Source organism: Cornus florida, unplaced genomic scaffold, assembly GCF_030987335.1.
Source record: "Cornus florida cultivar Cherokee Brave unplaced genomic scaffold, ASM3098733v1 CherokeeBrave_3.0.0_Hap2_Chr05, whole genome shotgun sequence".
NCBI lineage: Eukaryota > Viridiplantae > Streptophyta > Magnoliopsida > Cornales > Cornaceae > Cornus > Cornus florida.
The window spans coordinates 64127014-64144032 of NW_026775575.1; the positions used below are offsets into that span (position 1 = coordinate 64127014).

The 17019-nt window shown below is 39.0% G+C and overlaps 1 protein-coding gene across 2 annotated transcripts; it reads right to left on the reverse strand.

The window, feature by feature from the left end:
* Positions 1-33: 33 nt before the first annotated feature.
* On the reverse strand, positions 34-16914 carry LOC132306651 (FHA domain-containing protein FHA2). 2 transcript variants are annotated; one of them, XM_059804124.1, is made up of 3 exons: positions 16120-16914; positions 1927-2084; positions 34-431 (listed from the first exon to the last, which is right to left on the reverse strand). In XM_059804124.1, exons 1-3 carry the CDS (start codon positions 16754-16756, stop codon positions 222-224), a joined length of 1005 nt encoding a protein of 334 aa, XP_059660107.1. In that variant the 5' UTR covers positions 16757-16914; the 3' UTR covers positions 34-221. The 2 variants fall into 2 exon arrangements, with proteins under 2 accessions (XP_059660107.1, XP_059660106.1); XM_059804123.1 differs by having other exon boundaries at positions 1927-2093; positions 16120-16912.
* Between the last annotated feature and the right edge of the window lie 105 nt (positions 16915-17019).

Here is a 17019-nt window from a genome sequence, read left to right on the forward strand (position 1 = left end):
CATGTGAACCAACATGTATCTTTTAACACACAGTTCAGTGCCAACACAAAGATTATAGTAAAATGATAGAAAAAAGATTCAGACTCATGCAAGCCGTTTATATGCATCAAAGCGGAGCTCCAAGCTAACCACATTCACAAAAATTACATCAGGGTCGACAGTCTGCTATTTTGTCACCCTAAATGAATTACAAGTTAATCTATTGGTCATGTTTCAAGATCTCATGAAAGCAGAGAAACAAGGGAGACAAACTCGAGTGTTACCCGGCCCTTGGACCTCGTGTTGATGACAAAGTGTTCCGGGTACTTTCTTAACAACATAAGCAATCCAAACCATGGTTTTCCCTTGGACTCTGGACCAGGATACTCCTCGGATGTGAGATATCTCCTTACACGACTGTGATGCCAGACACTACTATATTGTTCGACCAACTGCACGGACAAGAGTTAGAAAAGTTGTCATTAGCTATGTATCCCAGGTTCAATGTCTCTATAAAAATAGTAAAGCATAAAACTACAGTTGTTTCAAGGCACCCACCAAAATGAATATTGAACAAGAAAATATAAACGACGTTTAAGTCAAAATATCACTGATCAGTGATCTCTGTGAGGAATGGTGGTTATAACTAATGGGCCATCATCATGAATATCTGTGAAAATTTACCAACACATGGAATCCCGACAACCTATCATACATGCAATTAAGTAGATTCAACCAACATACTCAACTCAACAAAGCCGCCTTCTCAACTATTTAATTGACATGAAATGGGAAAAATAACCTGTTTAGTTGCCTTTAAAAAACAAGGAGAGCAGAGCGAAGGATCATAGTGCAATGACACATTTCATTTTCCTGGTTTCAGTAGTTTCAACAACCTAATTTAAATGACTATTGAAACAAAATCTAGTGACAAAATTTCCATGGGACATCCAACACCCACTGAGCCAAGTTAATAGTTTACATAAAATGATGCTTCTTGAAGAAAGAAAGTTTCTGCTGTTTGTCTAAAGAAAAACAGCACAATCACTATCATCAATTCACCATAGAATCATAAAAGAGTACTCAGTTTCTATGCTCTCAAATTTCAAGGTGCTAACCATGGTGTTTCTACCTACAACATTGATCATGCATGAAGAGAACTGAGTTTAAAATTTACAACCAAATAAATTTGGTGCAAACCTGAATATTAATTGAAGGTGCCACTTGGTCTAACAGGTAAAGCTTCTAGGAAGTCACATGAGAGAATCGGGATTAAATGAATGATTGGAGGAGGGGGTTTGTGGATAACGGCTGGGTACTACACCCTCCCCCGTTGCATACCCTCATATATATGTATGTGTATATATATATATATATATATGTATATATACACACACACATATATATATATATGTATATATCTTAGTTCAGCTTGCAGTTTCATGCATGAAATTGTTTTTGGATGAAAAGAACTTCAGGGATTTGATTGGTAAAGTGGAAGTAACATGGGTATGCCCTATGGTGAATGTGCTATGCATCCAATGGGAGTGAAGATGCTACCAGCTCTGCTGACGATAGAAGTTGATGTTTGTGATGGTAACACATGTTAACAAAATGACCAACAGCTCAATGGCCTAGCGGCATTAGGCCCCTACTTCCCAAAGGAAGGTTAGGGGTTCAAGCCTCCGTGGAGGCATGTGTGTGTGAATACCAAGGAAAAAAAAAAAAACACATGTCAATAAAATTATTGAAAAGACATGCAAAATGAGGCAAACAAGGCAGGTATGTTCCAGCATAGTTCCTGGGAAGTGTAACCTTACAGTGACATCCTAGAATCAGAAAATGCATCAAATAATGCAGTTGACAATTCAAACTGTTCACCACCTTACCGTGACATCATAGAATCAGAAAATGCATCAAATAATGCAGTTAAAAATTCAAACTTACCTCAGCGTGAAGTTTCTCCATTGGCATCCATTCTCCTGGACCACAAAGATCAGAGAGCACAGTGGCCACAGATGATACTACATCTTTTTCTTCTAACTGCAGAAGTTGATGGTTGTCAGCATCCCTGTCAATCCTCGATCTTGCATCTGACTTCTTATCTGCAGGGACTATAGATTATACGATGTCAACGATAAAGTATATTATCAGACAGAAGTTATAATATGTATCCATTTTTTTATTTAAAGAACTTTCTGGCAAGGGAATGGAGAGCAATACTGAGATAAGGCGAACAGTAAAACGAAGTCAAACAGCGACAGTTTTTTACATTTTTTGTGCGCACATGAAAATTTTTATGTCATTTTCCAAAACAATCGCAAAAAAAACCACTGAATTCCTGAGCTTCAAAAGGCAATCACACAAATGATGGAAAGTCGTCAAAGCCCAGAAAACAATCAGATTTTCCCATATTGATCTATCCCCGGCATCATTGCCCTCCCAACAATTCTGACATCGTATATACTGAATAAATTACCTAAATCTATTTGGGGGAGGTCAGAGTATACAGATCACTTCTTCTTGTTTTGCAATTTAACAGGACAATAAAAATAAACACCAAATTAAAGACTGTCATTTGACTCTCATTCTATCCCTTATATCCAGATAAGCACTGTCTTTCCCTTGATGCATCTGCTTCACACAGACTTGGTATCTGAATTGGTATTTCAATTCAACCCGCAATCTATCCCTTATATCCAGATCAGCACTGTCTTTCCCTTGATGCCTCTGCTTTACACAGACTTGTACCTCAATTGGTATACTTAATTCAACCCAACAAACCATTTCCTAACTATTTGTGGTCAGCTTTTTACAGCAGAAAAAAAGAGCACACTATTTGTACTAGACTAAGAAAATTATATTTTGTCATCCCATCTGCTCTACCAAAGGCCATACCCTTAGTTAAAATGCATACTATCATATCCTTCCTAATTAACTCTGTTAGAACATTTATGTATATATATATATATATATATATATATATATATTTATGTTGGGTCATGTTGTAATTATGTATAGTTGGTAGGGCAAATATGTAATTAGCACATTCTTGTTCATATATAAGTTTTGGTTGTTCTAGGGTGTACAGATGATATATGAGATATACATTGTGCAGCCTCCATCTCTCTCTCTTCATCTTTCAGTCTTTACATGGTATCAGAGCTTCGATCTGAAGCTGTTCCGTCACAAGTTGTGTAGTCGGCGAAGGTGTGTGATAGCTTCAAGGGACTTTTGTTCTGTGTTGCTTGGTTGAAGAGGAGTTGGCTTAATCGCGATCTAGTTGTTTCACAGTCACGATCGGTGCCTGTAATAGTCGTAGTGGCCGAGAGATTTGGGGATCATCGTTCTTCCTGTGTGCAATCTTCAGTGACTTGTTTGTGTAACTGTTGTGGTTGCCGGTGTTTGCAGAGGTTTCCTTCACCGTTCTCTCATTGTTGTCTTCCCATCGGTGAGCCGCGAGTTCTGTCTAGAGTTGTGAGGAAGACAAAGAGTGTTTGGCTAGAGGAATTAGGTAGCCCAAACTTGGTTTACTGAAACCGGTTTTGCGGCGATCCGGTTCTGTAGACCCGTAGCATTGGGTCCGGCCAGTACATTGGACCCGACCCGTATCATTGGATCCGACCCATTTCGTTGAATCCGGCCTGAATCTTCTTGTGGATCCGGCAGAGCTAGTTCCAGGCAACATTTCTCTGCCTTCTCTTTTTGGACATGTGCAGTCTGTTTTTTACCTTCTCGGGACACTAAGTTTTTTTTGTTTTGGTTCATCATGTCCGACTCTTCAACCACTGCTGCCACTGAACTTGTGGGAATTAAACCTTCTATTGCACATGTTGATCATGTTGGACTGCAGATTACCACTATGAAATTAAGTAATTCTAATTACTTATTGTGGGCTCAAGCTATGAAAATCTCTTTAGGAGCCCGACGAAAATTAAATTTTGTTACACATGATCCTCAATCTAAAACATCAACAGGGTATGATGACTTGGAAACAAATAACTATATGGTTATGTCATGGTTGTGGAATAGTATGGGGCCTTCTTGCAACTAACTTTATGTTTTTGAACACTGCAAAGGAAATTTGGGATGCAGTTAAAGAAACTTACTCGATGGACACAAATGTTTCTCACATCTATTCCCTGTATGAAAAGATGTTTCATTCTCGTCAGTCCGATCAGGGCATAGGTGTGTATTACAGTGCTTTCAAAAGCCTATTGGATGAGTTGAATCAATACCACCCGTTGACCACTGATCTTGAAGTTATCAAACGACAACGTGAGGAATTTCATGTTTCTATTTTTCTTGCGGGACTCGACCCTAATCTTTAGAGTATTCGGGAACAAATACTTGCTACTGATGGAGGTCTTCCATCTTTGGGTAAAATTTATGCTCGATTACTTCGGGTTTTAGGACCATCACATGGAACGCCAATTGGGAAAGAAAATTCAGCAATGATGATTACTTCTATCACCCCACGGGTTTCCACAAGTCATGGTACTCCCAGTAGTAACCGAGGCAATTTGGGTGGTTCTCGTGGTAATGGTTATCGTGATGGAGGTCGCGGTCACCATGGTCGTGGACGTACTGCTACTCGTCACTGTGGCCACTGTGGGGGTACTAATCATTCTATTGAGTACTACTGGGATCTCCATGGAAAACCAGCATGGGCGAATCAAGTAGTCACTTCCTCTGACACTATTTGTTCTCATCCCTCTCTTGGCCACAACAATCCACTTCCTAAGGCTTCTGTATTGCCATCGAGTTCATCTACTAATGACATCGTCACACTATCTCGAGCCGAGTTCAGAGGTTTGGTCAACCAAGCACATCATAAGTGTGCTGATGTTGTTAAATGTTACCTTTGCCTAGTCAGGTAATATTACATGTTTTTAGGATGTACAGAGTTCATCCTCCCCTTGGGTTCTTGACTCTGGGGCCTCTAATCATCTAACGGGTAATGAATCTATATTTTCTAATTTTAGTAAAGTATAGTTCCACTTCTTTTGTTACTTTGGCAGATGGTAGAACTCATCCCATTATTGGTCAAGGCACAGTTAGACTTACTACTTCTATTTCATTATCTTCCGTTCAATTGGTTCCACAATTTCCTTTTAATTTATTATCTGTGAGTAAACTGACTCAAGCACACAATTGTTCTGTGACCTTTTATCCTTCCTTTTGTGTCTTTCAGGACCTCAAAACAAAGAAGACAATTGGTGGAAGCATTAAAAAGAATGGCCTCTTTTACTTGGATTGCTAGTCCTGTACTAGTGGGGTGGCTCTTCAATCGCAGGTTTCTGTACACCAGTGGCATTATCGGATAGGTCATCCCTCCTTGAAGTACTTGAAGTCTGCCTTGCCTTTTCTTGAGTCGGTGTCTACTTTAGACTATGAGTCATGTCAATTGGGAAAGCACCATAGAGTGTCTTTTCCTCCTTGAATTGATAATCATCAGTCTTCTTTATTTGAATTGGTACATGCCGACATTGGGGTCCTGCTCGTCATGTTAGTAATTCAGGGTTTTCAGATTTTGTTAACTTTGTTGATGACTATTCAAGGATGACTTGGATGTTTATAATGAAAGACCGATCTGAACTTTTTTCCATATTCCAATTATTTTTTAAAGAAATTGAGGTCCAGTTTGGCTGTGTCATAAAAACTTGGGAAAAGTGCAAAAAAACCCCTGAGCTATTGACAAATCTCAATTAACCCCCTGAACTATGAATTTGTTGCATTTTACCCCACCACGTTAGCTGCCCACGCCGGAAAAAAATTCTGACTAGTTTACCCTTTAGAAGACTACATCGTTTTAACTTGACCCTTACCAAACTTTCTTTTTTTAGGCGACCACTTGTGCACCCAAACGGGCTAACAGCAAGCTAGAGAGAGAGAGAGAGAGAGAGAGGGAGAAGAGATGGCGGTTTGCGGAAGAATTGTGGCGGGGAGCTCGCTGGCGTGACTGGCGCAGCAGTGGGCGACGCCGTGACTGGTGCAGTGAAGAGCTCGGCTCAGCGGCGGAGTAGCGGCAACGGCGAGCTTGGAGATGGAGAGCGAAGACGACTGTGAGAATGTTGATGGCGCCAACGAGACAGATCCAGGTCTTGGATTTATAGATTGAACCGGGTTGTGAACTCGAAAGTGAGCCGAGAAGCGATTGCCGAATGATTCATGATGTCATGGGTAGAGCAGCGGCAGATGAGATCGATGGAGCAGAGGGTAGAGCAGCGGCGGTGAACCTTGCCGCCATGAACTTCACGTCGATTTCTCCGTCCTTGCATCGACACCAATAATCAAACCCTCTGTCCGACGCTCTATCAACTAGGAGTGCACAAAGTTCCGGTTCTCACGGTTCCGATCGGAACCGGAACCGCTCATGACGGTTCCTTGAAAATGGAACCGGAACTAGAACCGTATAGTATGGAACCGAATCGTAGAACCGGTTCGGTTCCATGAGAACCGTTAACCACGAGTTGAGAGACAGTGGCTGAAGCCTGCAACTGAACTGGAACAGCAGCGATGGAAACTGACAGATATGGGTTTGATTTTTTGTACAATCTGAAATGATATGCCGATATGGGTTTTGAACTTTTGATTCTTGGATCTGAAATATATGGGTTTTGAACTTCTGATTCTTGTAGATTTTGGTGTCTGCAGTTGCAGAGAGAGAGAGAGAGAGAAAAGGAAGTTCAGATCTGAGAACGAAAATAGAGAGAGGTTCAACGCTCCGGTTCCGACGGTGACGAGACCCACTTCATGATTTCGACTAAGCCTCTGTCCAGTGAAGAGAGACGTCCAAGAGCCCAGCGAGAAGCTTTGCATCCAATTTCGACGGTTTGCTCCACCGATAACAGCGTGGTCAGACCAACTTCGACTGCTCGCTCCAAAATAATATTTATTAAAATAAATCAACAAGACATAGATGTGAGTGTATAACTAATCATCAAAATTGCAAGGCATGGATCGGCAACCAGTGGAACCGACGTCAATTCTTAAGCATACCTCATGAATTAAAAGGTATAGATAAACAAAAATAATTGTATAAAAGTAAGATTTTGAGTCTGTTCAGAGTTGAGAGAATAGAGATGGAGGCGATTGGTTTAGATGCTTAGATGAGTTTTTGCCCACGTGGCTGCTTGTAGGCCTTTAGTTTAGAATAACTAATTAAATATATATATATATATATATATATATATATATATATATATACGGTTCCGGTTCTTACCGGTTCCCACGGGCTGGAACCGGAACCGTACACCCACGGTTCCGAAATTAAGAACCGGAACCGTACACCCACGGTTCCGAAATTAAGAACCGGAACCGGAACCGTGAGAACCGGAAAAAACAGTTCCGGTTCTTTTGTGCACCCCTACTATCAACTCCTATGTCCGACGCTCCAGATCTACATCGTTGTTTGTGGCGATAGAGCCCACCGGAAGAGCTTCGGTCGCCAAAGAGTCCCGACGCCCTTTGATTCTTCGCCGTCCTTAATAGGCGCGTTTGTACCCACGACGAACATGGTGTCCGAGGTGTGGTCTGTGTTGAGAATTTGTGAAGGATATGTGGGTTGTGTTGTTGATATAGGGTTTCTTTTTAGGATTTTTTTCTTTCTGCATCTTTGTGGTCAATTGATGACATCCAGAAAATCAATCTCTCCGATTGTGGGTTCAATTGGGTCCGACGATGTATGATTGAATATAAATTGAATACACATCTTTAAAAAATTCTTACTCCCAAACACATCCTTACATTATGTATGTGTGTATATAATTGAAGTGTGATTCAGACAAACTTGGGTTTTTCGTTGGGAGTGGTTTCACACGACAGAAGACTTGGTTTTTCCATGGGAGTGCAGTTATGGGGATGGTGGTGATGGTGCCAGTATCTAGAAGACATGTATGATTGTATAAAGTTCTACAGTGAACATGAATTTCGGAGAAGATGAACAATAATTTTTAACTCTGTGTGTGTGTATATATATAGACATAAGGATGTGTTTAGGTGTTTAAAGGGTGTTTGGGTTTAATTGTTACAATAATAAGGGGCTTTAGTGTCTTTTCAACCTCACAAGGGTATTATGGTCATTAAAATTATAGTGTATATCGGAACAGTGATGGATCCGACCGGAACAATGATGGATGGCGTGATCTGCAACAAATTTGTATAGTTCAGGGGTTTTATGCAATTTTGATAGTTTAGGGGGTTAATTGCAAGTTTCTCAATAGTACAAAGGGGTTTTTTACACTTTTCCCTAAAAACTTTACAATCTAATAACGCTATGGAATATGTCAAAGGTGTTATTTCTACATTTTGTGACTCTCGTGGTATTTTGCACCAAACTTCTTATTCTTATACTCAACAAAATGGCGTAGCAGAATGGAAAAATAGGCATTTAATTGAAATAGCTCGGACTTTAATGATCCATATGCATCTTCATTTTGGGGAGATGTTGTTTTAACTGCTTGCTACTTAATTAATTGTATGCCTTCTTCCATTCTTCACTGGAAATGCCCTTATTCTATTGTTTTTCCTACTCGTTCGTTATCTGCATGGACTCCTCGTGTTTTTGGTTGTGCGCTTCACTCATATATTACGTCCTAGCACTGATAAATTGTCTCCTCGTGCTATTAAATGTGTGTTTATTAGTTACTCTCGAACTCAAAAAGGTTACAAATGTTGGGAACCTAGCACTTGTAGTGCTTTTGTGTATTGATGTCACATTTTTTGAGGACACTCCTTACTTCTCTTCACGTGGTTCGTCTTTAAGTACTAATTTATTGCTTTTGTTGCCTGCTGTTTCTACTTCAACTGCGTCTATCACACCACCACCACTTCAAGTGTATAGTCGACGACCACAACAAGCATCCCCCCAATTATCTACTTTTATTGAGGCTCCTCTTCCTCCTACTGATGATCTTCCTATTGCTTTGCGCAAAGGTACTCGTTCTTGCATCAATGCACATCCTATTTCTAACTTTGTCTCGTACAATTATGTATCGCCTCCTTTTCCTATTTTTTATCCAAATTGTCTTCCACTATTGTTCCCAAGACTGTGCAGGATGCTCTTTCTAATTCACACTGGCACAATGCCATAGTAGATGAAATGGGTGCTCATCATCATAATGGTGCTCTTCATCATAATGGGACATGGGACCTTGTTCCCTTACCTCTTGGTTCCAAACCGATTGGTTATAAGTGGGTCTACACTGTCAAATATCTTCATAATGGGTCTATTGAGCGTTTGAAAGATCGTCTTGTTACAAAGGGGTACACCGAGACCTATGGCATTGATTATGATGAGACCTTTTCCCCTGCTGCGAAGATTTCTTCTATCCGAATCCTTATTTCCATTGCCCCCAATTGTAATTGGCTGTTGTTTCAATTAGATGTGAAAAATGCCTTCTTGCATGGTGACTTACATGAAGAGGTTTATATGGAGCAACCACCTGGATTTGTTGCTCAGAGGTAGTCACGTCATGCTGTATGTCACCTTAAGAAGGCCTGTATGGATTGAAACAATCTCCAAAGGCTTGGTTTGGAAAATTCTCTGAGGCAACACTTGCTTTTGGTCTTAACAGGTGTCAAACAGATTATTCGATATTTCACCAGCACACCAGAACTGGTTTTATATTTCTTGTGGTGTATGTAGATGATATTATTATAACATGTGATGATTGTGACAACATTGCTAAGTTGAAGTTGTTTATGCAAAATCGATTCCACACTAAAGATTTGGGTAAACTCAAATATTTCTTGGGTATCGAGGTTGCTAGATCCAAGGAAGGTATAAGCTTATCTCAAAGGAAATATGTGTTGGACTTATTAGAAGAAACAGGTATGTTAGGTGGCCATCCTGATGCTCCTATGGATCCAAATATAAAACTCTTGCCTGATGAGGGTGATTTATTTGACGACCATGGTAGATATCGAAGTCTAGTTGGGAAATTAATTTATCTCACCATCACCCGACCTGACATTTCATATGCAGTTAGTGTTATAATTCAGTTCATGGGAGCTCCTAGAGTATCAAATTGGAATGTTGTTCTTCGAATTATTCGATATCTCAAGCAAGATCCAGGTTTTGGGTTACTATATAAATCTAATGATCATCTTAATGTGGAAGGTTTTACAGATGTTGACTGGGTTGGATCTCCCTCAGATAAGAGGTCTACTTCGAGCTATTGCACATTTGTAGAAGGAAATCTTGTTACATGGAGGAGTAAGAAACAAACGGTAGTAGCTCGATCTAGTGTTGAAGCTGAGTACAGTGCAATGGCTCATACCGCTAGTAAGTTGACATGGATACAACACTTTTTAGAGGAACTTGGGTTGACAGTCAAAGCTCCTATTCCATTGTTCTGTGATAACCAAGCAGCCATTCATATTGCATTCAATCCTGTGTTTCATGAGAGAACCAAGCATATTGAAGTTCATTGTCACTTCATTCGAGAAAAAATATTAAGTGGGAACATCTCTACTCCATTTGTGAAGTCTGAAAATCAACTAGATGATATGTTTACCAAATCGTTGGGTCATAATCGGTTGAGGACTATCTGTTCCAAACTGGGATTATATGGTATATATTCTCCAGCTTGAGGGGAGTGTTAGAACATTTATGTGTGTGTGTGTGTGTGTGTGTGTATCTATATATATATATATATGTTGGGTCATGTTGTAATTATGTATAGTTGGTAAGGCCAGTATGTAATTAGCACATTCTTGTTCATATATAAGCTTTGTTTGTTCTAGGGTTTACAGATGATATATGAGATATACATTGTGAAGCCTCCATCTCTCTCTCTCTCTTCATCTTTCAGTCTATACAATCTCAATTTATGCTTTTTAGTCTTCCCTTTACCCTAGCATTAACCTCAATAAAGAACATGTCAATTTTCCAAACTAGTAGAGTAATCAGCTGTTGTTGCACATGATCAAACTATCTTAATTGATTCTTCTCATTTTATCTCTAATTCTGCAATTTCTACATTAATATTTTTTCTTGCCCCATTCATTTCAACATTCAACATATCTACTACACTCCAAATGTATATTAACTTGTTATTCAGCAGCACAACACATGGATTTGAAATCTTGAAGAAATTTAGGAAGTTTTTATTTTGTAATTCCAAATCTATGCAATTTATGGAAGAAGCATACATTGTTGATTGGTTAGCAATCACAGACTTCATTGACTTTCTCTAGCGGATACTCCATCCATTCGAGTCCTTGTGAACTTAGCCATGCTAGAAAGCCAGTGAGGCATCAAACTATAAGAAATTGGTTACTGCCATTACTTATGACTTCACAATGACGAAATTAATCATATATATATTTTTTTTGATGAGTAAGATTGTATTAAGAAGCGTTCAAAAGGGGAATGCATCTCTCAAAAACTACACAAGGCCAAAAAGGGCCTCTAAACTGTCAAGGAGTCAAAAAAATCAACTACCTCATCCATAGATTTACAATTTCTCCATAGAACCCAGCAAAAAAGAGTTCTAATAATGGAGAACATCAACAAGCCAACAGGGGTCTCCTTTCCTTCAAAAGATCTCCTAAACACCACAAGACGCGAAATTATACATACTTTAAAAGAATAAACAAGCATACAATGTTCTTCAACTAGTAAATGTTATGACAAATATATGTTGGGCCAATTTAGTCTGGTAGGATTGGTTGAATCCAGGCCTAAGGGCTCTTCAAAAGAAGGTGAAGTATCCACACAATACTCATACATGGGTATAGGATATATCTTCGACGCTTTGATCGGACATGCATCTAAAAAGTATTTCATATAATTCAATTTTATTATATCATTGTTCAAAATGAGTGGAACTCCTATATTGAATGTTATGCTATACGATGATGTTATTTAGCTTTAGAGTATAAAATAAATACTATGAAGATCTAACAGAGTCCCTGTGTCCTTCGGTTTGGGGATTTGACACATCCAAAACTTCGATACATACCCATACCCAACAACTTGTACCCAAAAGTCCATGTAAGATAGTTAAAGTCTATTTTTTTTGCAAAAATTTAGCCAATCTTGTCCTAGCCAAAAATAAGACTTTAAAGGCAGGCTGGGTTAGGCTTAGATTGTCTCATCTGCTATCTTGTTGAGTTTGTAATAATACATACTTTTGGAGACATGAAAAAGCACAAGTTTGAACCTAGCTGCAGCCTGCACAACACAGGCCTGGCCTAATTCGACATAAAATAAATTATACAGATTACAGACTAACTCGAAACGAAGAACTGCGCTGTATGCGCAGGTGAGTGACTGCATTTGTGAAGAGTTTGAGTTAGCATAAAATGTGAAGAAGATGAGAGGCAATCAGCTGAGATGGATGCATCATGTGAAATAGAAAAACTCAATAGTACTAGGACAGTAAGATTCAAACTGAAAATGATAGCGCAGTACCACAACAAACAAAAGGGCAACAAAGACATAAGGTGGTGTAGTTAGATATGGCAGGAGCCGCATGGCAAATATTGAACTTGATAGACAATACTGTACTGATTAGTGGAACTGAAAAGAAGAACCCCAAAGAATCAATTAGGAAAGGTGTCAGTTTTGAGCACCAAGGGTTGTAGCCAAGGGGTATCTCATCTACCTCCCGATGTGGATGTTTTTCATGTCCCCATAGGGGACAAAATGTGCGGGTCTGTTATTTGCCATGGAGAAAAACTAACAGTTTGTATAATCAGCTTAGTAAAAAAAAATATTTGCAACTTCAATAGTATTTCATTAGAAAAAGTTAGAGCAATTGCTGAATTTTGGCTGGCATCTTCATGCCTAACTCAAGGTGGGATGGAATGGGTTCAGAGCAAACCTAAGTCTGAACACCAGCAAAATTTTACGTCCCAAGTCATTTGGACCAAATACATGTGACTTAGTACGTCACACCAAATATGACATCCATATATGGATTCAAAGGATTAAGTAATACAAGTGCATGACTCAAGACGATAGAAATTGTAATGGAAAAAAAACTGCTGCTCTCACGCATGCAGAAGCTGATTGCGATTTCATTCCAGAATTGATTATTGTAGGTTGGACTGTAACGTATCTCTTTAATTTAGTTTTATAAAATTAATTCTTAATATTATACTTGCCAAACTTCTCATCTTGACAGCATCTAAATTTTTGGCATACATTACCCTCAGATTCTTATTCTTATGTTCATGTCCATGAAAAAACTCAATCAAACAACGAGGGATTGTATTTTCTTTAAAATCCCACAAATAATTTCACCACACTAAACAATAAGGCAAACAACAGTTTGGATTGAAGGAGTTGAAGGAAGAGAGAGAGAGAGAGGGAGGGCAAGGTGAGAGAAGAAGAGCCTTGTAAAACTTTAAAAGGGAAATAGTGAGTATAACTTTTGCCCCTATTTTGTTTATGACAAGTGAATTCATATTTTGCAATTGTAGTCTCATAATAAATTCCTTTTACTCCACCATCTTTCTCAAACACAACGAAGAATTACTGCTATCCATTCTTTTCCCTTTTCCTTCGCTAGCTATTCAAACATGAAGAGAGGCTAACATTATCATCTCCTTTCCTTTCTTATCTCTCATATAACTAATGCTATCCATTCCTTCCTGCTTATCCAAATGAATTTAAGTGTACAATCACTTCCCCCAAAAGTTTTAAGTTCTAAATGACAATAATATTGGAAGAGAGTTGTAAACATTTTCTAAACCATCAGCTTAAATGATCACATGCTTAAGTTTTTTAGCTCAATCTGGATTCATGTTGCAGTACATGAATTAAATAACAGATGAAGTCAAGTAAACTTCAAGCATCAGATGACACTTTCTTGTGATGTGATACACATTGTTGATGACACTATGTCCCAACCAAGGTAGTAAGCCTGAAGCTAATGCAAAATAATGAACTTACCAAACATAATCTCCAAAAACATTTCTCTCATTTACTTATCAGGCAAGTCAATTGAGCAAATAATGATCATTAAAAAAAACTTCTGGTTCAGAGGATTATGATGTCCATTCATTTATAAAGTTTTGCTCACTTTAGGGTCTATTGACCATTCAACAACAAAAACTAGTAAAATAATGAGCAACTAGCACAAACTAGTAGTCATAAACGGATTTTGGACAATTCCAATATCCCAATGTTGGTTCTATTAGCTATAGTTATCATATGTTTTATGCATTTATATGCACAAACAACACATTCACAAGTACAATCATAATGTAGTAATAAAGTAAAAGCCAAAACCTACCAAAAAGTGTCACTGAAGTCAATACTTTTCACTTAATGTCACTGAAAACAGCACTATTAACAGACTGCTTCAATAATTACCCAAGGAGGGACAGGTGTGGTTTCTCCTTAGTCGAGTAGAATATTTTTTTTATTATTATTATTTTTTATAAGTGCCTTAGTCAAGTAGATCAAAGTATCACCACTTTTTTTGAGAAAACCACAAAATTTTCAATCCTGATGCTTATTATAGCAAATTAATACTCAGTTAAGTGTAACATCTTATGAAGCAAGAATTCATCCACACACATGGTAAAGTATCTCCCATTAACGCTGCAGTGCACCAGCCTTAGAAAGATGTATTTTACTTCACCACCACTAGTCAGACTATAACCTAAGAAGCATTGAGGGGGCAAGTGAGGCAGAGAGTTAGAAACAAGAGAAGGGAACAGTTGCCTAGACAGGCGCAAAGGTTCGGAACATATAGAAAGCATCCAAACTACATTTAACACACAAATACAAAATTTAAGAAAAATAGGGAAGAATTATTTATTTATGTGCTACAATTTGACTGTAGCCAGAACACCCATTTGAGGCCTATTGCTTGCTGGCCAACACAGGTAGAAATCAACAATCTTCTGCATAACATTGAGCTGTTCCAGTAAGGCGATAAAAAATTTTCCCTAACTTGTAAGTCGGCAAAAGCTGGGCTGATTTGATTGCTCTAAGCTATCATAGTGCAGCTGGGATGAGTAACAGGTTTGGGTTCATATTCATGATCTGTTGACTTCACAAACCCAACTCTACTTACCTAACATTGCAACCCCTCTAAATGGTTCAAACAGGGTAAAGACGAATTATAATTGGTAGGATAACAAAGGGGAATTCTAAAGAAAAAGAAATATCCAACCAATAGAAGAAATATCTAAGAGCAAGTAATTCATAAAAATGCAATTATGCAAATAGCATAACTTGTAAATCATAACAATTACAACAACAAAACAATTTTTTTTTTTTGATAAGTACAACAACAAAACAATTAATAATCACACAGTAAGCAGTCAAGTAAAGCCCTACACCAAGAGCATATTATTAAGAAAAACACACACACAGAGGGAAAAGGCAAAAGCTGAGACTAAAGTAAACAAAACCATTAAAGGGCTACATTATATATTCGGTACAACGGTCAAGATAAATTTCATTACGGGTGTCCCTTGTGATACAAATCCCCAAAATCATGAAAACCAAAAGTCTTAAATATCAAACATCACAAACCCTTAAACAACTCTCCATCTACATTTACGACACAATATCAATGAAATCACATATATCTTACCCAGCATAGCCAACCCTCTAAATGAGCAAGAAAACTATAATAGTTTCAAAACAAATAAAGATGGGTTATAGGTCACTCTGTAAATAAGGTCAAATCCTCCCTCCAACAAGTATGCAAGCAAGATGACGATTTATTTTATAATAGACCTTCAATGTATCCAACCAATCAAATTAATCTCAGAAGCAAATGCAGGAACAAGTAATTTACAAGCACACAGTTATGCAGATAGCACAATTCATAAATCATATGACTTGCAACAACATTACAATTAAAAGTCATGCAATTCAAGTGATCCAAGATGAATGGGAAAACATACACATACAAGCACAAGTAGAAAGCTGAGACTAAAACAAACAGAACTATTCAAGTATTACAGCGTGAATTCACTGCAACAACCAAAGAAAGTTCTTGTTCTTGTTGTCCCTCATCCAAATAAATCCTCACAATCACAAAATTCAAGTCTCAAACATCAAATACCTTAAACACTTAAAACGATTCTCCATAACCATTTAAAACAATATATAATTAATATGCATCTCTTACTCAAATTATCAAGACAATAAAGAGAAATGCTTACCCAATTGTCCTGACGACACCGGTTTCCCACCCGAACCCGCTGTGCTGTACCCATACGTCTCGTGCCCATCTCCTCCTCTCCTCATCTTCTTAGCACCACCACCCAAACTCCCCTCGTCACCACCACCACGACCTTCCTCATCCTCATACTCATCCTCAAAATACTCATTGCTCACCATAACCCTACCCCTACCTACCTTCTTCCCCACCCCAAACACCGCCCCCGGCGGCGGCAGATGATGCGCCACTGCCGGATAATTCACGTGGTGGCGCGGCCCGATCGGCCCTCCGAGGATGCTCCTGACGGGGAGGAGGAAGTAAAACTCCTTGTCGCCGATCTGGAGGAGGTCCTGAGAGTCGAGCTTGACCGGAGGGTTGCCGGGGAGGTGGAGGACGCCCTCGACGAAGCAGCCATTCTTGCCGAGGACTTCTAGGGCAAATCGGCGCCGCTGGAAGTCGTAGAAGATCCGAGCGTGGTGGCGCGAGATATTCATGCCGCCGCCGAGGGAGGAGAGGTCGACGTCGACGGTGGATTTCTTGCTGTTGCGGCCGAGTATGATCGAATAGGTCTGCATGTAGTACTCGAAGTCCTCGCCTTGGAGCTTCGCGAAGCCCGCTTCGACGTCGCTGCTGCCCATATCATGTGGGTCAGATTCTAGAGAGAGAAAGAGAGGTTAGAGAGAGATGGGGAAGAGACGAGATTTTACTCCATTGCAAAAGGCGTGGATTGGAAGTGGAGAGGTGTGTTTGGAACTGGTTTGGGACTGAACCTGTACAGGTTATCTAAATCCATATCACTGTACCACGACAAGGCCTCAATTGTATAAAACAATATTGCATTACTTAGGTTTAGTTGTAATGGTATTTATACTTGCATTCTAACTTCAATGTTAAGGTTCAA